The following is a 26,223-nucleotide window of genomic DNA, read 5'->3' as shown; positions in this document are numbered from 1 at the left end:
TAAGAAGATGAATCAAAACTGGAACAGGTTCAGAAGACGGGCTACTAGATGATCCGAGGAAGGAAAACTGCCTTATGAAAGGAAGAACTCAACCGAGCTTGGCTTGTTTAGCCTAGCCAAAGAAAGGCTCCGGGGGATATGCTTGCTCTATATAAATATATCGGGGGAATAACGTTAGGGAGGGAAGGAATATTAGTTAGTACTAATGTAGGCACAAGGACGAATGGGTACAAACTGGATATTAGAAGTTAGACTTGAAATTAGATGAAGGTTTCTAACCATTAGGGGAGTGAAAAGTTCCTGGAACAGCCTTCCGAGGGAAGTAGTGGGGCAAAGACTTATCTGGCTTTAAGACTAAGCTTGAATAGAGTATATGGAAGGGATGTATGATGTGATAGTTTAATTTGGGCAATGATCTTGGATTTATCGGCAGATAGTTGCTCAATGGTCTGTGAGGGCGAACATGTTGGATGGATGGCAACTGAGTTACTGCAGAGAATTCCCTTTCTTTGGGTGCTAGCCTGGTGAAGTCTGCCCACTATGCTCAAGGGTTTAGCTGATCGCCATAATTTGGGGTCGGGAAAGGAATTTTCCTCCAGGGGGATTGGCAGGGGCCCCTGGAGGTCTTTTCCGCCTTCCTCTGCAGCGTGGGGCATCGGGTCCTGCTGGTGATTCCTGCAGCTGTGAGGTCTTCAGATCAATAAAATTTTGAGGATTTCAATAACTCAGTCATGGGTTAGGGGTTGTTATAAATGTGTATGGGTAGGGTTTTGTGGCCTGCCTTGTGCAGGAGGTCAGACTAGATGATCATATTGGTCCCTTCTGACCTATGAGTCTATGAGTCTATGAGTCCTAACACAGCACATCTGGTACTATGCCAGGAATGCAGCTTCTCTCTTATCTCACTTTTTCCCAGCACTTCGTGAGACATACTGCTTCTCAGTTCTTTTCCACTCAGGGATTACCCACAAACCTTTGTTAGCCTGACTGTGGTCAGGTTGGCATACCTGGTTTTGTCTGCTATATTTTTATTCAGGCCTAACATTTATGATTTAATCCCCACCACCTGTTTCCAACTATATACAAGCTTTTTACAACAACTTGGCCTGCCACAGGCCTGGCCAGCAACAGACTAGGAGATTCCCTCTGAGCCTGACCTTCCCCTGCTGGTTTTCACTCCCCTTGTTCTCATTTCCTCTCAAGCCTATAGCTCCTGCTAAGGAGGCTGGCAGGTGTGGTCAGTTATCAGGCAAGCATCAGGCTATCTACCAAGCCCCTGTCCAATCCCCTGATCGGAGCTGGAGTGGCAGGAGCTGATTAAGGCCTCTCTAGCAGCACCTTACCACACCCTTCCACAGCAAAACTCCCTTAGACTTGTTCTGGATGCTACAAAAAAAATATACAAACTTGCTGTTCCGGGTGTTACTTTACTGTTACAGGAGATTTGATGCAGTGAAGTATTTTACCTACATTCCCTCAAACTCTGCATCACACATTTTGAGTACTTAAGAGTCTCTTATCATTATAAATCAAATTTGTCTTATCTGTTGCTGTGATTACCTGAATTGTGTTCTTTTCCTTGTAATCCATTTTAATTATAGTTTTGTTTCTTTAAAAATGTTATTCTTGTTTATCTGTATTATCATTGTGCAATGCATGTCATTGTGCTGATTTTTTTTATTTAAATAACTAATGCTCATCAAAAAATTTTTAAGTAGTTATTGGTTTTAGCAATTCCATCTGGTTTTCTATTATAGCACTTGCTATGATTTTTTACTTTGATTTGTAGTTTTTAATTCTACCTTTTCTTTTTCTTTTTATAGCACAAGTTTATTTTATTGGATAATGTGACTTCCAGTATGACTGATTTCCTGTCCTGTTTTCAACAATTCCTTTGCAATTGATCCACCAATGAGGATTGCCTTTTGGTGCATTTATCTTGCCTGTTAATCCAGCCCTTAGTGTCCCATGTTCACACATCATTGCTCGTGTGTAGAAGTTGATTCACAAATATTCAGTAAGTGTATTATATTGTGTCATCTTCTTACACCCTTCCCAAGGGCAAAAATCTTCAGCAACACTGAAGGTTTGGGCTGATGAGCAGTGGCTGCAGAACTTTTGGATGCGCAAGTCCACATTCCTGCATCTGTGTGCAAAACTCACCAAAATAAAAGCTGCACTGACAACAGAGAAGCAAATATAGATTACACTATGGGGACCTGCAACACCAGATTCTTATTGGTCAATCAGAGGTCTCTCTACTAAACCAAGATGGAACAGATTTATTTAATGTAAGTAGTCAGAACATATTGTTAAAGATCATTTCATGTTCAATGCCCTGTTAACACCTTTGCAGTCACAGAACAACAAAGTAGTGTTACTGGGTTTCAGACTGTCTCTTACAACTTTCTTAAGTTTCCATAGCAATATTTCTGAGTAAGGCTAAGTTTTCATAAAAGTTTAGGGTTGGAAGAGACATCAGGAGGTTATCTAGTCCAACCCCCTGCTCAAAGGAGAACCAACAACTAAATCATCCTAGCCAGGGCTTTGTCAAGCCAGGGCTTAAAAACCTCTAAAGGTGGAGATTTCACCACCTCTCTAGGTAACGCATTCCAGTGCTTCATCACCCTCCTAGTGAAGTAGTTTTTTCTAATATCCAACCCAGACCTCCCCCATTGCAATTTGAGACCATTGCTTCTTGTTCTGTCATCTGCCACCGCTGAGAACAGCCTAGCTCTATCCTCTTTGGAAACCCACCCTCCCCTCTTCAGGTAGCTGAAGGCTGCTATCAAATCCCCCCTCACTCTTTTCTCTCCTCTTCTGCACACTAAATAAGCCCAGTTCTCTCAGTCTCTCCTCAGAAGTCATGTACCCCAGCACTCTAATCGCTTTCATTGCCCTCCTCTGAACTAACTCTCTCTCCAATTTGTCCACATCCTTTCTGTAGTGAGGGTCCCAAAAATGGATGCAATACTCCAGATGTGGCCTCACCAGCATAGGCACCAACTCTGTGGGTGCTCCGGGTCTGGAGCTCTGCACCCACCAGGAGCTCTCCACCTCAGCTGACCTCCGCCTTTTCCCCTGAGCGTGCCTATGCTCACCAGTACCAAATAGAGAGGAATAATCACTTTCCTCAATCTGCTGGCAATGCTCTTACTAATGCAGTCCAATATGCCGTTAGCCTTCTTGGCAACAAGGCACAAAGTTGACTCATATCCAGCTTGTCTCCCACTGCAATCCCCAGGTCCTTTTCTGCAGAACTGCCGCTTAGCCAGTCAGTCCCCAGCCTGTAGCAGTGCTTGGGGTTCTTCTGTTCTAATCAGTCTGCACTTGTCTTTGTTCAACCTCATCAGATTTCTTTTTGGCCCAATCCTCCAGTTTGTCTAGGTCACTCTGGACCCTATCCCTACCCTCCAGTGTATCTACCTCTCCTCCTAGCTTAGTGTCATCTGCAAAATTGCTGAGGGTGCAGTCCTTGCCATTATCCAGATAATTAATTTTGTCGCAGATGTTTATAGTAAAAAAAGTCAGGGACAGGTCACAGAGAATAAAGAAAAATTCATGGAAGGCCGTGACCTGTCCCTGGATTTTTTACTATAAATATCGTGACAAAATGTGGAGGCACTTTGCAGCTGTGGAGCTGGCTCTGGGGTCCCTACCACTGTTGGGGGCTTGAAGGGCCAGGGTCCCTCTCCATCCATGTCTGACAAGTCACCCTTGCCACTCTGACTCCCCCCACATCCGACAGTGTCAAGGAGCTCTCCAGTCTGACTCATGAAGGCCCCCTCCCACAGCCGCTGCTTGAATCAAAACTGATCAGAAGAAAGACTTACAAAAAGCAATGAAAAGGCAGTGGGAGACGCACCTAAGCCTATCCAGACAAGGGTCATATGATTAAGGAAACTCTCTAGTCTCATTTGCTTCAAAGATGGGAAAGGGAGGCACAGTTGTCAAAAACAATGTGCTTTTAATAAAAAAATCACAAGGGCGATGAAACTTATGTTCACTGTCAGCTATCTGTGACCTGATAGTGAGGTTGAATACATAGTAAAAATAACCCAGGGGAAAAAAACAAAAACAACAAACAAAAAAAGTCATTACCTTATTATCGAATTCAGGACAAAGATCTGTCAGTATAACAGATCTATAACAATCTATAGATCTGTTATACTGTATAACTGTCAGTATCTTGGAGAACAATCACCATACTTTTTTTTTGATAAACTGTTGTTGGTCACCGTCAGGGTTGCTATAACATATTTTTTTGGGGTGTTTTCATATCTATTAAAAAAACCCGTAACAACTTGTTTCCAATAGTAATGTTAAAAGATGGGCTATTCCTGTTGCTAATTACACATAAAAGTAATGGCAAATAGGCAAAGGAACATTCCTTAAGAAAAGTCTGTATGTAAGTTTATTGTGCCACTTATTTTCTTTCAGTTTAACCTGTAAATTTGCAAAAGATTGGGAATAGAATGGAGCTTCACCAGCCCGTACCACCCACAAACTAATGGCGTGGCTGAAAATGCTAATAAATCCATCAAAAGGTAAGTGAATGGGTGGGAATATTACAGTACTAGCAGCAAGTAGAGTGTACTGTGCAACTCACTACAAAGTCTTCACAATCTATGTGTTACATAATCAAAAATACTTTCAATGTATTATGCCTTTTTGATTATGTATAATTTGTTTCAGTCAAGACTGTACGTGTGCTTTTTTCCCCCCACAAACGAATCAATCTAGATACAGTCAACTTAGGCTTGAATAGGGACTGGGAATGGCTGAGACATTACAAACATTGAATCTATCTCCCCTTGTAAGTATTCCCACACTTCTTATCAAACTGTCTGTACTGGGCTATCTTGATTATCCCTTCAAAAGTTTTTTTTTTTTCTCTTAGAGTTGGTAAGACAATTCTGACCTTTTCATGCTCTCTGTATATGTGTACATATATCTCCTCAATATGTGTTCCATTCTATGCATCCGAAGAAGTGGGCTGTAGCCCACGAAAGCTTATGCTCAAATAAATTTTAGTTTCTAAGGTGCCACAAGTACTCTTGTTCTCTTTGCGGATACAGACTAACACAGTTGCTACTCTGAAACCTTTCAATCATTATTTGTTACAGAGCATGGCAGAAGATGGTTGATGACACTGGGAGTAATTAGGATGAATTCCTTGAGCCCATTTTGTTTTCTTTGCAAACTAAAGTACACGCAACAACAAAAATTTCACCCTTTTGACTAATGTTTTGCGATGAGCCGTTGTTTCCAGAAGACGTCTCAGAGAGTTATACAGTAAGTGTGTTAGCACCAGCCGCTTTCATGTACATATGGCATTCTGTGTGTCTTCATTTTACAAACATCTCTTCTTCATTTGTTTACAAAGCTCCCAGATATGAATAAATTCAGGGAAGATTTCTGCAAAGAGTACAGCATAAATATGAAATCTAAACATGGTGCTGACATTGCACTGGCTCTTTATAACATTTCTAAAACACAAGGAAAACAACAGACATGCTAAAAAAAAAAAGAATTCTAAATATGGGGAAGTTCCATTTATGAAGCACGTTAAAGGTTTTCATGTACAAAGTGGCAGCATTCACAGTAGTAAAACAGAGAAAAAGAAAACTATATTACCATGCATATAATACGTGTTCCTTTTTTTTTTCTAATCAGATTTGTAATGACTGGCAAACACACAGAGACAGGAGGCCAAAGTGAGAGAAATCAAATTGTATGGCTCTTCATTTTATTGCCTGAAACCAAGATGCTGGATAAGTGATGAGGTACATTTAAGTACCACCACACATGTATGGTAACAGGATTAATTGATCAAATATTATTTAAATTTGTTCCCTTTCTTTCATCATGTGTTGTAGGTTATTGATGCATATTTGAGTTGCATGGTCGAGAAAGCAGGTGAAAAGGTAGGCCACTTACTGTGATGGTACATGAAAGTATAAATTGTATCAATAAGTAAACAATCACATGAATATGTGGTACAACATATTTAAGTCCAAATACCCTTGGAATATCAATATAAACCTGAAATTGCAACATTTCAATGTATTTACTGCTGCCAAACATATACTGAAATGTATTTGGAGGTACATATCTGACATACAACCCTTGATGTGTTGAAGGCCACATTAGTTTTGTTATACAGTTCAGTGGGTCCATGAATTAAACGTAAGTATGTGAACAGCTTAGTCAGTTTTTACATTAAGTAAGACAGAGCACATTGATTACAAATCTTTTTGTTTTTACATGGCTCTCTTACATATCTTCTTTGTAAAGGATCCCTTGCATGTCTGTCTATATTAACTTCATTATGTTCTTTATGTGCCAGAATGATTAATGCATTAATAACCTGGTTGACTGACTGTCAACAGGTACAAGCCATCTCAGCAGTAGTTTCCACTGTCATTCTCTCAGGCAGAGCAACACAAATGGAAGTGAAGGTAAATGCTACCAAGCTTTCATACGCAGCATGAGCAAAGCACATTTTCATTCAGTCAGTTAAACACAGTGTGAAACAGCAACTACAATGCTATGTTTGATGTGGAATGAGTACTGTGATAGTAATCCATGTAATGAAATTGGGAAATAAGGTATAATCTACATTTTCATGGTTTGCTTCACTGGAAACTCTACTTGCATTTCTAATTTTTTTTTCAGTGAATACAGAGTGGAATTCTTCAATATGATATATTATTGCTTCCTTACCACGCACCAGGTCACTGGGTTCTTGCGGTAAGATGTTTTCTATTGTACTTTGGGATTATGGGCACTAAATGTGGTATTATGTAAGAGATTTGTAACACAGCTGGGTAGCAGTGATATAATTTCCTGTGCTGTGGGTTTTCTGTGAGTTCAGTGCATGCAAAGAAAAGTGGAATGTGAATGTAACTCTTGACATTCCAAGAAAAATAAAATGCTACTGTGAGGACTGAAATTCTGTTGTTAATGTAACTTGGAAGAATACAGTCGGCAATGATTTGATCAATTTAATTCACAATATGCTTTTCTCTTGTGTGTTAGTGAGACATTACAAATGTTAATGGAATGGTTTTTTGGGAAATCATAAAATTGTTGAAATCATCACATTACCAATATAATTTGTACATCTATTTACACTTACAGATAGCATTGATGAAAACAAAAGAATTGTTAATAATTGACCCCTTGTGTGATGAGATGAGATATATGAAAGAACATGCCTGAGGAATTGGAGGTGATTTTTTTAGATACTTACATTTCCTGACAATATTTTCACAGTAAGAGTTCATGTACACTGTAAAAGTAACAATAGGGAGACTAATGTCTTCCTGTTAGCTACAAAGAAAAATTGAAACAGCCTGTACTTGAACCTGTAACCCTTCTGCTCATCAGAGTTGGCAGCAACAAGGGCCGGGTTCAGTATCTAGGGGTTCAGTTTCAATAACACAAAACGAAACCAGCTCGAGCCCCCACCCAGTGACTTGGGTTTATTTTTTTTCATCCCCCAGGCGCCTCTAGGAGGCAATACTTCCCCTCTCGCAAGCACAGCGTCTGAGTGTAGCAAAAACCTTTTAATAAAGGAGGGAAACAATGCAGTATTATGTTGGGGAAACACCACAAACAGGATTCATAACACAAACCATGAGTAAAAGACCCACCCACAAGTAAGTCTGGCAGTCCTTTTCCTCTCAGGGTCTTAAGTCCAGCAAGCCAATAGTCACCTCACCTACTTTCTGTCCTTGATCAGTGCAGCCCCTCAGTGTTCAGAAGTTCATCTGCAGAGTTTACCTCCCAGCCTCGGTGGAAGTGGGGGAGATATTTGGGGGGGCACAATCTTAATGCTCCCCTGGGGCCGACTGCCACACCTCTCCATGGGGTTCTGCTGCAGTCTTCACCACTAGCTGCTCTGCTCCACTAACCATGCCTTTCTACTAGCTACTCAACAACTTGTCTTCAGCCCCCCACCCTTTAAGACAGCTCTCAGTAACTTCAGCACTCAGTGATTTTAGCTGATAGTCAGGGACCCTCAGTGCTAGACCACCACTAGCCCACAGTAGGTCTAATGCTTAGACCCAGGTATCAATGACTTCAGCTATGTAGAATGCAATAAGACTTCTAATGGAGTCAAAATTAGCTTTTATTGCACAGCAGAGAGGTAAGGACCATCAACCAGCACCCATGCTGCTAGGTACATATATCTGCACTAATACCCCCTCAAGTCACTGGGTTTTGGAACCCATATCCCTTACCTAGTGAGTGCTACTTAGTTGAGGGCGAGTGCCTCCAGCATAAAATGCCAAGTACAGTTCTACTGTCCTGGATTCACATAACCAGGGTAACAACCTTTTATTACTCCTGCCCCAATAACAAAGAGACAGGGGATCCTACTGCAGCCAAAGTGACCATTTGGGCAAGCAGTCCATCATGCTAGGCAGGGTGGGTGTGCCCATGCAAACGAGATCAGCCCCTGAAGTCCTTTTTCACAGCTCACCACCAGATGTCAGGTCAGCCCATTCTGACTCTGCTTATGTCCTGAATATGCTTACTAATGGACTTTGAGTGAACTTGTGTGATTTGAGTCTGGCTAACTGCTTCATAGATTGTGGACCCAAAACAGTAGCATGTTGCATGAGTGAGTAGGTGGTGTTAGCAACATGAGGCACAGCAAATCAAGCGATACATTGTGTAAGAGTGAGACAATAATATGAGTGTGTGTGTGTGTGTGTGTGTGTGCGTGTGTGTGTATGTATATATATATATGAATGAGCAATAAGTCATTGCAATCATTTAATTCAATAGAGATAGAAAGGACTGCTAAACATGTACAGAAACTGTAATAATTAAGACAAAAAGAGGGGAAGGAAGAAAAGCTCATTTATACAGTCCGCTACTGTACTCTCTATGAATTTCAGATACTTCATCAAACAATTAACTAGCAAATCGTCATCTGATTGGAAGAGTAAAATTGTTCAGCGTACCAGACAAAGAGATGGACACAACTGCGGGCCATTCATCTTAGAGGTATTGAATACCAAATTGCTATTATAATTTGTTACTGATGTGTAAATATCAGAGATGAAAGATTACTGGTGTGCACTGTGCCAGTGTCTTTGCCAAGGCGTGTGGGGTGGGTTCTGGGCCTCAAGAAGGGGTGGGCTCTCAGGCAGAAGGGGTGGGGTTGGGCAGCCAGATTCCCCTAGCCAGTCCTTCCTGACAGCTGCTGCTGCAGTGGCCAGGAGAACCAAGCCCTTTTAGATCGCTAGCAACCAGGGCAGCTGTCCCTTTTGCTCCCCCACTGTCGGCAGCCCTGCTGGTAGCATCCAGCAGCACTGCCAGACCCTATGGCAGGGCTGCTGATGAGGGTGGAGCTAAAAGGAGCAGCAGCGTTAAAGCATAAAGCACTGCCATGGCAGCACTGTAATGTCAACTGTGTACGGGCCAGTACTGGTGGCTGGTTCTTACCGGTATGCTGGACCAGCGACCTTTCACTTCTGGTAATTATGATGTTTTTTCTAAATAGAAGTGGTGTTAGTTTGCAGAAATGTATTTGCAGCAGAAAGATATCAGTTCAGTAGAAACAACATCAGAGGCTAATACTGCATTTAGAAGACAAATAGCTATTGTTCTAATGAAGGAGTCAGGTAATAATTTTCTCCCATGTACTATGGACTCATTGGGCCCATGTGAAGATAACAGGAAGAGTGGAATTATGTCACATAACAGTTATTTTAATACCCCAAAAGTGGGGTATTAAGATATCTCACAGGTTTGGTTCTGTAATGGTGTCTCTGCATCAATATCTTTAAGTACCACAACATTTTAATGAGGTGAACGATTACTACTGATAGACCAATTAAACGAAATTTGGATATTTTTATATCCAGGTGCAGTAAGGTAAAACTTTGAGAAAATATGACTCTTAAAAAAATGTGCAAACCAGTGACTGGATTAAAATATTGACAGTAATTAATCAAGATTTGCATTTAGATTTGGTTGTAACGTAATCAGTATTTCATTGCTCTATATTGATTTTTTTCTGAAAGCGTGGAGGACTACTGCACATACTTGTCAACTGTGAAAAGGAAAGTGAGGATTACATGATAAGAAACAGAAAATTGTATCAGAAACACATGCCATAATCTGCCTAAGGATAAGGATTCTTGTAAAATTTCCACAAAAGTAAACATTTTCATCATTCATATCTTAGGTAATCTTACATATGGAAGGAATAGCATGAGTGAATGGAAATTGTGTAACATCATAACTTCTGTGATTTCATTTTCTCAATTAGACCTTTGATAAGTAACAGTGCATCTCTTGCAAGAGGTGGGCACATATGCCCTGTATTCCAGAAGGAACCAATCAAGAAAACATGACTGATGAGAAGAAAGAAAACAAGTGCAAAAAATGTGCATAGTTCAGTTCTTTAAAAACAAAATTACATTATGTGTAAATGCTTGTTATTAAAAACATCTTGGAACAAAAATCAAACTGTTTATATACCAGATTATTATTATAAACAAAAAAGTTCTTAAAATTAGAAAAATACTTCTCGAGCACCCATCCCTCCGAATTCACTACCCCTGGTCCAGAGGATGCGAAAGGCACCTATGCAGCTGTCACCAGTCCAGGGGTAGTGAAGTCTGATGAATGGGGACTACTTTGCCACAATTTGCTACCCTCAGTACCCCAGCTCTCACTTCATTTTAGACTTAGTCACAGACAAAATGAGACATATAAAAATACAAAGGTGACTCAGCACAGCACACTATCACTGAATGCAAAAGTGTCTTTCTCATTCTTACCCTACAGTAATCAAAAACATCAATTGCAAATTGTCTCAAGGTAAACCCTCATCCCTCTGAATTAGCTACTGCTGGACTAGATGACAGCACGTTCTGATAGGTAGCCAAAAAGGCCATATTTGCATGGGGGAAGCTGCTACTGGTAGCAAAATTGGACAGATACTTTTTCTGCCACTACACCTGCGCACGGAACTTGCTGTGTGGGACTGGGAGCACATAAAAACTGAGGGTGCTGCAGCACCCCCCCACACCTCTAGTTCCCGCACCTATGCATCACTTACTATTTTGGCCTCTGATTCTGCAAGTTACTCCACACAAGTGTCCTTCTGAGATCATGTGGAGCAACTTACAAGATAGGACCTAATTTCTAGACATAAGGAGCTTGCAAAGAAGGTGTTGAGGGCTCTGGGGCCTGGGCCTAGGCTAGAGAAAATGAGACCAGTAATTCACCACGAATGCAGCTCAGAGCACAAATGTTTTCACCACTGTGTCCTCTAAACATTATAGGTCCTAATATTTTCAGTGTAAATGTAGCCCAGATCCTACAGTGCTGGCTGCTTTATGAATTAATGTAAATTAATGATAACCCACCAGTAGCGGACCAACTTAATAAAACAAAATATGCTTGTTGTTGATAAATGACACTCTTAATACATCATAATATTAATGTTTTCATATTTTTATTTAATAAATAAATGGATGGAAGATGCCAACCCTGAAGTTCTGAAGGAGAAGTGGATTTGGAGTCTTTCCTGCCTGCTCTATTACACTAGTTTACTATGTGCTGGTCTCTAAGAAACAGCTGATTATTTGACTTTAATAAACTGTAGTTTGCCCTCAGCATAGGAGTGCAGCTGCATCAGAAGTGCCAGGAAGTAATTATTCAGTGACCTGCTAACTGCAAGTAGGTGGATGGAAAATTATTTGGCATCATTAATTAGTCATGTAAAACAGTGCCCTCTCAACATGAATCAATCCAGTTAAAAACTGAACATATACAGTCATTAAAGTCGCTTCTCGTGGCTTAAAAAAAATCTAATCGTCTTCCCGTTGCTCATTATGTTAGAGAAAATGGGAAAAGCTCGTTAAAGCAGCACAAATAACCAGTTTCAGGAGGGTTAAACCATTGTTCCTTTCTGTGCCAGCTGAATGCATCAGTTCTAAATCCACAGGGATTTTGCTACAGTTCCTAACAGTTTGTGTTGCACGGGTGGTGTCAGATTCAGCAAGCCCCAGGACGTTCAGCACTTCGTGCACAGCCAGCCTATGTTAACGCGCAGCGGGCTGTCCCCTACCTTATCACACCAGAACAGGGGTTGCACAAGCCCTCGGTTCCCTGTAGCGCAATGAGGAGTGGACAGGACTGACACGGAACGTGCCAAAGCAGCTGTTCCGGCCAGAGGCCGGCAGCGGGACTGCCCCATACGAGACCCTCCGTTGCAAGGCCGCGTCTCGCGGGGGGGACGCTGCTGTACACACCGGGTTTTTTCTCAGCGAGCAGGACCCCGTTTCTTAGTGTTCGCCACATTTCTAAAGAGTAACTGGAGGCAACGTCCCCTCCTCCCTTTGGAGCTGCGGGTAACGCTGCAGCTGCGTGCGGGGGGGGGGGGGGGGGGGGGGGGGGGTTGTAGCTGGACCCCCACCCCCGCCCTTTGTGCAGCCTCCCTTCCGACACCCCCCCAGCCGCTCTGGAGTTGCCCTATCGCTAGGGGTCGGGCAAACCGCTCCCCCCCAGCCCCGGCCAAAGGAGGGGGAGCGGGGGTCCCGTCCCGCTGGAGGCACGTGTCCCAGCAGCGCCCCGCCAGAGGGCCTGCCCCATGGGCGCGGAAGCAGGGGCACGTGGGACTGAGAACGGCTCCCGGGACGGCCGCTGCGGAGGGTCCCCGCGCCCTGCAGAAGCCGCGGGTCGGGCACTGCGGCGGGGGAAGCGGAGCAGCAGGGGGCCGGGATGAGTCGTCTCCGGGTGTTGCTGGGGAGCAGCCGGTGGGGCCAGAGCTCCGCAGCCGCCTGCCGGCGGAGGCTCCGTTTCCGCCGCTGTCCCCGTGGCGCGGAACGGGGAGGCGGGCCGGGCCCCTTGCAGGCAGGCAGGGACTGCGGGGGCAGCGCTGCAAGACGAATCGGCTGGGCTCGAGGGTCGGTGCGGGGAGCGTTCTTTCAGCCGCCTCGTTAGCGCAGTAGGTAGCGCGTCAGTCTCATAATCTGAAGGTCGTGAGTTCGATCCTCACACGGGGCAGCGGTTCTTTTTTTTCCACTCTCTCTTCCCAACGCTGGTTTGTGCTCAGTCGCTGGCTTTCAGCAGCCCTGGGAGGCCAGAGGCTGCGGGGCATTGCGAGGAGGGGGCTACAGGGCAGAGACACTTAGCTCAACCCACCCATACCAACCCCCCACCTCCACGTTGGCCTACGAAATCCTGCGTCTAAAAGCCTGCAGGTGGCATGGGCCCAGGCTGGGGGGGTAATGGGGGGGCAGTGACTGGGCGGGGGGGAGCATCCTGCTGCGGCAGCATCCTGCAGATCTCAGTCACCCAACACGCTGCACTGAGCCCACCCTCTGCTCCACCGTGCAAGTCACGCCTCCCCTCTGGTTATATCTGTCCCAGCTCCCCCATACCATAGGCTGGCATGGCCACCCCACACACACCGGGGGCTTGTCGGCTGGCTGCGGGGCCCTGTCGATGTTGGTGAAAAGTGGCAGAGCTTGGCTGTCACTAGCAGGCCTACGGGGTGCCCGTTTGTGGCAGGCTGTGGTGCTATGCTTGCTCAGCGGGAGACAGCTCAGCCGCCCTCAGCAGCACTTGTACCAGCGTGGGGGAAGCTGCAGGGGGCAGTACCAGTCTCTGTCCCCAGGAGCTTACAAACCAGGCCAGACTGTGCCGCAACCATCCAAGCCCAAAGCACACCAGGCCGGGCTGGCCCTAGGGTGGTTGCAAAACGTGTTTGGCCTCCTAGCCCCGATGTTTAGCTGGCGTGTCCAGGGTGACGGTGGGCATGCTAAGGTCGGCCCTGATGCTAGGGTCTGTGTCCAGTCATCTCACAGAGGGCACTGCCAGGCGGCCTGAGCTCTGAGGAGGGATGTGGAGGGGGGGGGCACAAGACATATGGAAAGCTGGCGACTGGTCCATGCAGAAGGGGTGGGGGAACATGGAAGAGACGGGGAAGGCGACAGGCAGGTACAGCAGCATGGTGAGCAGGGGGTTGGGGGTTCAGTGGAGCTGGGTAGGACCTTGCCGAGAAGTCTGCCCTTCATGCAGGAGATTGGGGGTGGGGGTAGGCAGTGCCTGTGGTGAAGTGAGTGACATCAATGAGTAGCAAGGCAGGGGAGGTGGGGGATTTTAGCAGCAATATATTGACTAGGCTGAGGGGAGCAGCAGCTAGATTCGGGTGGGCAAACTTTCTGGCCCGTGGGCCACATCTGGGTATGGAAATTGTATGGCAGGCCACGAATGAAATTGGGGGTTGGGCTGTGGGAGGGGGTGAGGGCTCCAGCTGCGGGATGCGGGCTCTGGGATGGGGCCAGAAATGAGGCGCTCAGGGTGCAGGAGAGGGTTCCAGGTCAGGGGGGCAGGGTTAGGACTCTGGAGTGGGGCTGGGGATGAGCGGTTGGAGGTGCAGGAGGGTGCTCTGAGCTGGGACCGAGGTGCAGAGGGTGGGAGAGAGTCAGGGATGCAGGCTCTGGGCAGCGCATTCCTCGAGCAGCTCCCAGAAGCAGTGGCATGTTTTCCATTGGGCTCCTAAGCGGAGGTGTGGCCAGGCGGCTCTGTGCGCTGACCTGTCCAGTCGCCACCCCTGCAGCTCCCATTGGCCATAGTCCCTGACCAATGGGAGGCAGTGCTTGGGGCAGGGGCAGTGTGAGGAGCCCTCTAGCTGCCCATATGAATAGGAGCTGGAAGAAGAACATACTGCTGCTTCTGGGAGCCGCACCGAGTGCGGCAAGCCCCAGACTCACCCTCTACAGCAGAAGCTTGAAGTCCCGATTAAAATGTTTAGAGGGCCGGATGTGGCCCCCAGGCTGTAGTTTGCACCCCCCTCAGCTAGATAGTAGCTGTAGGAATCAAGGGAAGAAATGAGCAAGGCAGGGAGCAGGGGAGACCAAGCCTGGGGACAGGAGAATAAAACCCTTACAGTGGTAGGCCATTTGGGAGCAGAGGCAATAGTTGAAATCCTGGCTTCGTTTAAATAAGGGTTAGGTTTGCCTTTGATGTCACTGGGATCAGGATTTCACTTGGTGTCTTGGGGGGGGTTTTGCCTGCAAAGTGCTATGCACACCTATCATGCTGTATGTATTCTTATTATTTGTATTGCCATAGCACCACATAAACCTGGATCCCACTATGCTAGGCCCACCAACACAGAATAAAAAGCTGATCCCAGTATTAAGAAAGGCATTAGATGCTGAAAAAAAAATTAGCTGTTTAGCCCCTCCTACCAAATTCCTGGTAGGTTTTGCATGCATCAGACCTGGGCAGGAGGTTGAGGAGTGACAAATGTGTCAGAGAGATCCTGGACTTGGGTCTCCCCTGGAGCATAAGGTGGGACAATTTTGGTTTATTTCTGTAGCAAATAAGACCATGTCAAGATAACCCCACCTTTGAAAAACGGTCTGAATGGTAGGCTTTTATAGTTCATTTGTGAGCTTCTGAAAACTTCCTGCTCAGGTGATTTGTTAGTGTTCTATAGTCTGGTAACAGATGCACTAACGCCACAAGCAGATTGCTGCCTGACTGGGGTTGAGTGTTTCTCCTCATCTATTCACTTAGGATATCACTGTGTGTTGTCTGTTGGCAGCTGTCTTGGATCAAAGGTAGAGTATGCCTATACTTTGCACAAGGGGTGTGATTGCCTGCACGAGGAGTCACCCATGCTAGCTCTGATTGAACTTGTGTGCTAAAAAACAGAGTGCATCTGAGTGGCAAGGGCGACTAGTTGGCTTGTGAACATGCCCAGTGTCATGGATGGGTACATATTCTGGACACCCAGCCCCTCCCAATCCTGGTGCTGATGTGAAGAGTTTAGTTTTAGCATGCTATGCAATGTTTGTTTCTTCCTAGGAGGTTCCAATGAACTGTAGCATGGAAGATAGAAAAAGGGCTGAAAGAGTCAGCCTGGAATAGGGTTGTTAAACCTGTTTCTTTGTGGTGTGCATATACCCAGGGACATCAGCTAAGGAGTCCTTTAAAGAATGTAATGCAGCAGCTGCCTTGCTGATGATGATGCATCTGACGAAGTGGGTATTCACCCACGAAAGCTCACGCCCCAATACATCTGTTAGTCTATAAAGTGCCACAGGACTCGTTGCTGCTTTTGCTGATGAAGAGATTACAATCCTCAAAAGGGAGATTGTAGTTCATCTCTTTGGGGATCCCTGAGGATTGCAACCACAATGCCTATCATTGTCACCGCTGTTGCCCTTGATCTCTTCACAATATCCAACATATCGCTGCCTGAAAGGAGGTCTGAGCTGCTAACTGACCCTCTGCAATTAATGATCTTAATTCCTTCTCTTGACTCTTGTGGAGATTTGTCTGTGAAGTCCGAACCCTCATACTATACTGGGTTAGACCAATGGCTCATCTACCTCAGTATCCTGTCTTCCAACAGTGGCTGGTCCCAGCTTCTGTCAGTGAGAGATTTAGGGACACCCAGAGCATAGGATTGCATCCTTGACTTTCTTGGCTAATAGCCATTGATGGACCAATTCTCCATGAATTTACCTAATTCTTTTTTTAACCCTGTTATACTTTTGGCCTTCACAACTTCTCCCAGCAATGAGTTCCACAGGTTGACTGTATCAGATAACAGACAGATGGAAAACATTAAAATGATCACAAGAGACTCCCATTAATACTACTGACAAATAAATCATTTTTAACAGTGCTTTGATTTTTCAGGGAATTGGTGTTATCAGAATATACCTTGTACTCAAATATTGACTGTTCTGTAGTACAGCAATAAAAAAAAGTATGTTTATTTAATAAAAAAAATCAAGAATGAAGTGTCATTATGGATAGAACAATCAAAAGTGTGCAACTATAACATTTCTAGTTAGTATTTTATTTTATATACAAAAGTATTGTTTCCAAAGGTATTTATAATAAATAATCTAAAAATCAATCTCTTTGATCACAACATAACTATTTAGAATTCCAGTGATTAATAAGGTACAGCTAAAGTACGAAGTGTGCTTTCTTAAGCTGTCCACTTTGTGTCTGGAAAATGAGGTAGTGGATATGTAGCTTGGGCCTGTGAAGTAAGTTTCTGCCTGAGCTCTCTGACTTCTGCCATCAGTTCCCGTTCTCTGCATTCCAAGTCTTCTCGTCTTCTATCTAAAGAAACTAGAAATGAAAGAGGCTCAAAATTAATATTGCAACGAACCACTAAAAAGATTCAGACTCATAGACTTTAAGGTGAGAAGGGATCATCATGATCATCTAATCCAGGGGTGGGCAAACTTTTTGGCCCAAGAGCCACATCTCGATGGGGAAATTAGATGCAAGGCCATGAATGTAGGGCTGGGACAGGGGGTTGGTGTGCAAGAGGGGGTGCGGAGTGTGGGAGGGGGCTCACGGCAGGAGTGCAGGGAGGGGTGTGGAGTGCAGCAGAGGGCTCAGGGTAGGGGATTAGGGTGCAGGAGGGGTTCGAGATGCAGCAAGGGGTTGGGGTGCAGGCAGGGTGAGGCAGAGGGCTCAGGGCAGGGGGCTGGGGTGGAGGGTGTAGGAGGGGTTCAGGTTGGCCTCTGGGGTGGCAGCGGTGCGCAGCAGGGCTCAGGCTGCCTGCCCTGGTTCCGCACCACGTCCCTGCAGCCCCTGGGGGGCGGAGGGAAGAGGGGCAGAGGGCTCCACATGCTGTCCTGGCCTGCAGGCACTCCCCCCCCGCAACTCCCTTTGGCCAAGAACAGGGAATCATGGCCAATGGGAGCTTTGGGGGAGGTACTCACAGGTGAGGGCAGTGCATGCAGCCCTCTGCCCTCCCTCCCACAGGGGCTGCAGTGATATGGTACCAGCCGCTTCTGGGAGTGGCATGGTTGCCAGCAGCATCACGGGTGGCAATCCCGCGGGCTGGATCCAAAGCCCTGACAGGCCAGATCCAGCCTGTGAGCAGTAGTTTGTCCACCTCTGATCTAGAGACTAGCACAAGATAAGAGCTTCCAGCCCTGCTTCTCCCCTACACTAGCCAGATTTCACAGGTAGGACTGGATTTCAGGGGGAGATTAGATTTTAAGGTCAGTGATCCGTAAATGATAGAGGGAAAAACAAAATGTCAACAATTGTTAACACAGACCATTTTCAAAAGGGGAAATTATGCTAAATTTGAAGCTGCAAGTAGTAGGAAATAAAGATTAATTCTACAAGAACATTCTCATCAAACAAGGAATTAGAGTTGACTTTGGTGACTGGTTGAGTAGTGTTCATTTTGGGGGGCGGGGGGGAAGAAAAAAAGATATCCAGTCTCTTAACTGGATTTCACAATGTGTTTTCTTGTTCGTGTTTAGTATATGCATACATGAAATACATGCTATTTGTAAAAATGTGTTAAAAATAGGTTTGCAATTACTAATATATGACCTGAAAAACAAGTGACTTTTTTATACTTAATAGTGTTTCCTGGTATTGGTTTTCTCTAAGGGACGTAAAGAACTAGCCAAAAAGTGGGGTACACCGGCAAGTCAGTTATTTTACAGAATCTCTTCTTTTCCTTTCCATTTTCTATTACATTCTCATGCAAGTTTCTAGCTGCTATGGTTGCAGAGAGAACCTTGAAAACATGCCCTCAGTGTAACCTGTGGAGCAATGTCTGAGCAAGTTTGGAAACAGCTCTGATATGTGAACCAATCCATTCATTTCAGTGGATGTTAAATCAGGTGCCAATGATAATACTTTAAATTACATCACTGTTAACTATTTCACTGCTTATCAAAACATGTAAGAAAAAGGAAGTACCATACCCTGAAGAACGATACAATCTGTTCTAAGTGAAGGCTAATTGTGCACACATATTTAACAAAACATGACATAACTGAATGGATTGATTGGTTTCATCATCCTGAACTGGTGGTTTCAAAATAAATCTGCAGAGCAGTGATTTAAAGGATGTTATTCTGAGAGACAGTAGGGATATACAATCAACATTTCAGTAAGTGCTTTTTTATGCTGCCATAAACAATACCTGTGTGTGAAAATGTAGGGCGGAGGGCAGTTGGCTTCCAGTGGTGGTGATGATAAAATTCTTGGCAAGGTTTGTTAATGCTCCTTGTGTGGTAACACATCTCAATGCACTTTAACATCAGTAGATTAACTGCTGTATTAGTATTGTATTAAAATATAAAATAGTATAAGGGTTATGGCACAAATTATTGGAGAGAAGTAGACCCAGAAATCAACAGTTGCAAGTTTATGTACTTTTGTCACAGGCATGGAGATGCAGATAACCTTGACAAAGTTAACATGGTGGAGGGTGGTTCTAATAGAATGATCAGCGAGGAAATGGATGGAAAGTTATGAAATTCATGTTTAAGGTTGACAATGACTTACACAAATGCTGGATGCCAAAAGCACATTACAAGTATGTGAATTATAGCCAGAATAGTTTTATGAATTCTTTTTGTCAATTTATTTTTTTCATGGAAGGTTGTAAAATGCATATTAGAAAGCATACTGTGTTTTATAGAGACTGCTCTACAGCTTCATTGCTTCTGATTACAGTATTTATGAAAACAGTGCTTCACTGTCTTCTTAAAAAGTGGCAATACAGTACGCTTTGATCACCCAACAGCTGGTTGCAGGGTTGTCATTAATCTAGACAAAATAGTGGTTAATTTCCATGTCTAGGATGACACATGAAGTGAGTTATACTTGATCATATCATAACTGCCATTCATTCAGACCAGTGAGAGAGAGAAAATAATTAACTGTAAACAAGGACTGATACGGACTACACCCATTGGAGGAAGGAGGTTAAAGATGACCTAATCTGAGAACATATGAAATTAGCTAGTTATAGCACAAATAGAACTGGTCCATAGATACTGTCCTGCCAAGCCCAAAAGTGTGCCCAGCCCACGTCTTTCATTTAACTTTTCTGCCACAGAATATTTGTCTTAAAACATTTTGACTGTATTTCCAGAATCCTGTTTGTTTTTCTTGAATGGAATATTGTCAAATTGCTTGTAGAGAATTCTGGTAGTTAGAGCAGTGGTCTAGCAGCCCTGATATCTCTGGGCTCTGGCAGAGACTTGCTGTGTTGACCTTCAGTAAATTAAAACCTATCCCTCATCCCCAAGTGCTTATTCACTTGCACATAGGGTGCAGCTGTAAGATGAGTATTTAATTCCCAGTGTACTGATGATTTCTATATCCCATAATCACTGCCCCCCCACCACATCTCGCCTCCGCCTCCTCCCCTGGGTGCACCACGTCCTTGCTTCTCCTTCCAGTGCTTGCTGCTGCAAAACAGCTGTTTCGTGGCACAACAAGCTCTGGGAGGGAGGGGGAGGAGCGGGAATGTGATGCGTTCAGGGGAGTAGGTGGGGAAGAGGCAGGGTGGGGATTTGGGGAAGGGGTGGAGTCAGGGCAGGTTGAGGGGGGTTGAGCACCCACTGGTGCCAGCAGAAGTCAGCAACTATGCCTATAATTCACATAATAAAAAGTGTACTGAGCAAAGATTTAATAGTAGGAAGCTGTAGTGAGGTTTCAGATTACAGCTTCCAAATTGGATAAAAATATTATAGTAAAGTGCAGTGTAAAGGCTAAATATTAAGATTTTCTCAGTAATTTATATAAATTACCATAATGTGAAGCATTACTAATTAAAACCAAACGTGTCAAATTACCAGAATACATTTTGTGATGTGCTTTTTTGTTTGCTTACTTACTAGCTGGTAAAATTCAGTCATTTTCAGTGTTCGCCGTAAGGAGAACACATTAGTAAAGCTCTACTATAAAAATTCGTACGTACTTAATGATGTTGAGGATTGATTTTAATGTTTGTAAAGCTGCTTTGGATGCTCAGATGAGTTGTTAGTTAAGTGTGGTTTGGCCATACTTTATTTTTAAATTCTTTATAACTGTGTGATGAACTCCTGAGTTCTTATCTTGTCTCTGACACATACTCACCCTGTGACAAATTGCTTAACACCTCTGCCTCAGTCTCCTCCTCTATAAACAGTGAATAATACCTACTTTATTGGAGTCCTTTGAGGACTGTCTGTAAAAGTGCTTTGAAGTTGACAGTTGTAGTAGTATTATTATTTATAATTTATCCTGGAGCCTGGTCTCCAAAGAATCCTTATCGCATCAGTGTAATATGCAGAATCTCACCGGAAATCTTACAGAACTGTCAGTCTTCTGTTGCAATGAAATTGGATCCTTCATAAAGGTGAGTGATGAGTCAAGTTCCCTACAGCCCAGTAAAATGTTTGCTTTCTTGTGTTATATAATATTTTACATTCTCTACTCCCATCTCTCCCCTTCCTCCCTCTCCCCACATGCCTATAACTACAGCCAATTCTATTGAAGAAACCTTAATAGCGTTCAGCTTATTTTTGGCAGGTTTGAACACACTTGGAATGTGTTTTCAGTGTAGAAAATAGCCACATAGGGAAATTTGAAAATTGTTTAACAATCTCTGTATTTCCTCTTGTCTAACTGTTTATCTGGAAAAATAACACTAACTTTCAGGCCAAAAACTAGCCCTTTCACCCTATGTGAGTTTTTTCATTTTATTGGGTATGTTTTGTATAATTCTTCCTGTGAGTTTGATTTTATTTTTATTTTTTAAAGAAAACCAATTAAAAACAAAACAAAAAAAGGTAGGAGAATACAGTTCTTTACAATCACTAACCTAGAACCTTGTGTAAGAATTTCAGGATCATTAAAATGTCAGTTATCTATTTTTACATAATTCAGAGGTATCTATGTTGTAACATACTGAGCTACTGTGTAATGAGCAAACAATCAATTTGTACAAATCCCTTTCACGCTCTCTCCCTCACCAAAGTTATACATTGAAAAATAAAGTAATAGCTTGTAAGATAGGGAAAAATAAACGTAATTAGTTTTACCAGGCTAGTTACAGTCATTTATCATAAGAAAAGTTGGTAAAATACTTTAAAAAAAGAAAAACTATTACCCACAAGGAACCATCACTACCTGAAACAAATATGCGGAGTAGCAGAGAGCACACCAAATATGTCTGCATTCTATCACAATTAACTCGTTGGTGTTGATTATGTAACCTCACCATAATTACAAAGGCATTTGGTATTGGTACATTTTATTAACATACTACAGTATGTTGAGAAGATAAACCATCTAAACTGATTACTGTAAAGTATCTGATACAGGCTAGCAGTTAACGTTAAATACATTGGAGCTAAAGATAACTGCCAGATTCATTACCACAATGAACAGTGCAAGGAGGAGGGTTAAAACCAGTGGAAAAGTCATTTGAATCAATGGGAGGCACCACTGAATAGGAAAAAATAATAAAATGAAACTGATTACATCTGTAATAATGCCTTACACTTTTAGGGCCTTACCCAAGGGCCCTAAAAGTGTAAGGCATTATCAGTGGGAATCTTTTCATTGACTTCATAGGAGTTGGATCAGACCCAAATATGCTTTGCATCTAGAGTTTGCAAAGTTCAAGTTATACAGTGAACATTTAAGCAGGGGTGGGCAAACTTTTTGACCCGAGGGCCACATCTGGCTGGGGAAATTGCATGCAAGGCCATGAACGTAGGGCTGGGACAGGGGTTTTGAGTGCGGGAGGTAGTGCGGTGTGCAGGAAGGGCTCAAGGCAGGGGGTTGTGGGTGGAGGAGTGCAGGGTGTATGAGGGGGCTCACGGCAGGGGGTTAGGGTGCAGGAGGGGGTGCGGAGTGTGGGAGGGGGCTCAGGGCAGGAGAGGTGCAGAGTGCGGGAGGGGTCTCAGGGCACGGGTTGGGGGCTTGGGATGGGGTTGGGGGTGCAGGAAGGGTGCAGCATGGGACTCAGGGCAGGGGGTTGGGAACCCAGGGGAGGGGGTTGGGGTGCAGGAGGGGAGTGGGGTGCAGGCAGGGTGCAGCAGGGGGCTCAGGGCAGGGGGTGCAGAGGTGTTTAGGGTATGGGCTCTGACTCGGTGCCACTTACCTGGAATGGCTCCAGGGTGGCAGTGGCGAGCAGCGGGGCTCAGGCAGGCTGCCTGCCTGCCCTGGCTCCACACCGCTCCTGGAAGTGGCCAGCATCACATCCCTTCAGCCCCTGGGGATGGGGGACAGAGGGCTCAACATGCTGCTCTTGCCTGCATTCCCAGCCAATGGGAGCTGCGGGGGGCGATGCCTGCAGACGAGGGCAGCGTGCAGAGCCCTTTGCCTCCCATCCCCCAGGGTTGCAGGAATATGGTGCCGGCCGCTTCTGGGAGCGGTGCGGGGCCTGCAGCACTACAGGGATGGCAATCCCACGCATCAGATGCAAAGCCCTGACAAGCTGGATCCGGCCTGAGGGCCGCAGTTTGCCCACCCTGATCTAGTCTGACCTGTATGAGATTCAAGTTTTTCATGACTAAAGTAGTACAAAAAGTTATTTCTTGTTGGAGAACAATACTGCAGGGCTTTGTCTTTAATATATAACAAGACAACTACTGCACTTTTATTCCTTCATTCAGTCCCTTGATTACTCAGGAGACAGCTCTTAACACTACATGTGGAGAGCAACTCCTACTTCCTAGGGGTTCTTTTAGGTCCTTTGCAAAATGTATCATTACTGTACTGTACTTTGTGGCAAACGGAGAAGCTAAAGTGTTATTAAAGTTTCAAAGATATCAAGGTTTCCTGTGGTGTCAGGAGGATTTCACCAATAAGATGTGCAACTAAAGAATAGCTTTTAACAAGCATTTTCATTGGCTGTAGAAGCAGAGACAGCCCAGAATAGATAATTAGAGATAATTAGATTAGATAATTATTGGCCACAACAAATGAGTCCTCTCAAGATGATATGAATGACAGGTAATTCTACATTTTCTCCACTCTGAAAAGCCACAGAGAGCTATGTAACGGTGTTTAAGCCATAGATACAAATGCAAATTCCGTACAAATATGGGATGAAGATACAGTTGGATCTAACACAAGAGGCATCTCTCATAATCCAGCAGAGTTGAGTTGTCTACTGCCTTCACAATTACTGTTTTTTAAAAGGATTTTTCAGGTGTGAAATCAATTAAAAATAAATCTGCACATTTACCAAAGACTGATTCACCTACCTTGGTGCCCAGATAATACTTCCAAAATTAGAAGTGAGAGAAAGACTATTTCAAAGTTTAGCAACTTACAGTGTGCTGAGGACTCTGCTGTAGATAAGTCATTTAGACAGACATATCCTGACTTGGGTTGGGCTTCCCTTGGCACCTGCTGGAATTTTAAATCTTGCTGTACACACCCAGTCTTTAAATCACGCAATCTCTCTGTGGGAAAGGGAGAGAAGTTTCTATGTAAACTGTAAGAATTGAATAGCTAATGGTTATTAAAAGCCAATTTTCCAGCTCCCACTTAATTGGAGCTGCCTGCACACTAAATCTAAGACTATGTCTTCACATTGAATTACTACACAGCAAGCCACGATGCAAATCTACAGAGTGCCACCTTGCTACACAGTAATGTCCCATGTGAACACTGCAACAGTGCAGCAACAGTCCTGGTGTGAAGCATAGCATACGATTAGAAAGCATGGTATGCTAAATTGCACTTTGGGACTTTCACTGGGCTGTAGCAGTGTTCGCATGGGATATTGCTGCATGGCAAGGTGGCATGCTGTACATTTGCACCTGGCTTGCCATGTAGTAACTCACTGTGAAGACAGCAAAGAATCCTGTGGCATCTTATAGTGTGTAAGGTGCCACAGGATTCTTTGCTGCTTTTATAGATCCAGACTAACATGGCTACCCCTCCAATACTTGTCACTGTGAAGACACGGCAGGCAGCTCCAGTTAAGTAGGGATTGGAAAATTTATAACAAAAATTGTTAGTCTGTGAGGCCAAGACCATACAATTTTACTAAATTGTGATTTTCAGAAACTATAGGTCCCACAATGCAATATTTTTTAAAATATGAGTGACTAAACTAATGACAAATGAGCTATTAAGATACAGATAGAATATCTGTACTCTTTGCTGCTTTTACAGATAGAATATTGCATACTGGGACTTGTAGTCTTAGTGGGTGGCACCATGAATAAGAAGACTAAGACAACTGAAATTTAGTTCACATTATGTGAATTAGGCACTTCCAGCAAGCTACCCTTGTGACCTCACTTGGACAAACTTTGTGCAAGTGTGTGTGTGTGTGTGTGTGTGTAGAAGGTAATAAGGGGTGGGGGCTGATCATTTTGTTGGTGTTTCTCTCTCAAGAGTTTTTTAAACAGCAGAGGAAGAAAAAACTTTTTACAAAAATTTCTGGAGTTATTATTTAAACGGTGCTCTATTATAACATAATTTAACATTTCTGGTTCAATGAATATTTAAAGAATGCTACGCCCTCTCATTCAGTTTATTTACAAACCCAACAAACATTTAAAACAATACAAAGTAGGGGTTGATTTTTGTGGGTGGAAATCAACTGTGGGTGCCCACTGCAGAATTTAGATTCTTAACTACATATAGAAGTAAATTAGCTTCTAAATGTTGTTATTTGTGTTTGCAATTGATGGAGGAGACCAAACAGAGGTCTTTTAAAAGTTTGGCCCTATTTTCAGTCTTATGGATGGATATCTGGCATGTACTAGAATTCAAAATGATCTTGACAAACTGGTGTAATGGTCTGAAATAAACAGGATGAAATTCAATAAGGACAAATGCAGAGCACTATACTTAGCAAGGAATAATCAGCTGCACAAATACAAAATGGGAAATGACTGCCTAGGAAGGAGTACTGGAGAAAAGAATCTGGGAGTTACAGTTGATCACAAGCTAAATATGAGTCAACAATGCAATACTGTTGCAAAAAGAGTGGATATCATTCTGGCATATATTAGGAGTGTTGTAAGCAAGACAAAAGAAGAAATTCCTCCATTCTACATTGCTCTACTGATAAGGCCTCAATTGGAGTGCTGTGTCCAAATATGGGCACCACACTTTGGGAAAGATGTGGACAAACTGGAGAAAGTCCAGAGGAGAGCAGCAAAAACGATTAAAGGCCTAGAAAACAGGACCTACAAGGAAAGATTGAAACAATTGGGTTTTTTAGTCTGGAGAAGACTGAGGGGGCATATGATAAACAGTCTTCAAGTACATAAAAGGTTGTTTTATAGAGGATGAGGATAAATTCTTCTGCTCATCACAGAGGACAGGACTAGAAGTAATGGGCTTAAATTCCAGCAAAGAAGATTTAGGTTGGACATTAGGAGAAACTTCCTAACTCTAAGGGTAGTTAAGCACTGGAACAAATTACCTAAG

The 26,223-nt window shown here is 43.8% G+C and overlaps 1 protein-coding gene and 1 non-coding gene across 5 annotated transcripts in view; one reads left to right on the top strand and one right to left on the bottom strand.

Moving 5' to 3' along the window:
- The first annotated feature begins 12,965 nt into the window (after nt 1-12,965).
- On the top strand, nt 12,966-13,038 carry TRNAM-CAU (transfer RNA methionine (anticodon CAU)). Its single transcript has one exon. It is a non-coding gene; the product is annotated as a tRNA-Met (tRNA).
- Nucleotides 13,039-16,745: 3,707 nt separating this feature from the next.
- The window catches only part of TBC1D31 (TBC1 domain family member 31), a 40,700-nt gene continuing 31,222 nt past the window's right edge, over nt 16,746-26,223 (bottom strand). For 3 of the 4 annotated variants that reach the window (XM_032803478.2, XM_032803480.2, XM_032803481.2), the window contains 2 exons: nt 24,105-24,236; nt 16,746-17,136 (listed from right to left, as the gene is read on the bottom strand). In XM_032803478.2, the coding sequence (XP_032659369.1) occupies nt 16,991-17,136; nt 24,105-24,236 (278 nt within the window). In that variant the 3' untranslated portion in view covers nt 16,746-16,990. The remainder of the gene's footprint in view (nt 17,137-24,104; nt 24,237-26,223) is intronic. The other variant, XM_032803479.2, reaches the window with a different exon arrangement.

Source organism: Chelonoidis abingdonii, chromosome 2, assembly GCF_003597395.2.
Source record: "Chelonoidis abingdonii isolate Lonesome George chromosome 2, CheloAbing_2.0, whole genome shotgun sequence".
Classification (NCBI taxonomy): Eukaryota; Metazoa; Chordata; order Testudines; family Testudinidae; genus Chelonoidis; species Chelonoidis abingdonii.
Note: the sequence above shows the minus strand (reverse complement) of the source record. Positions and strands in the feature narration are given on the sequence as shown.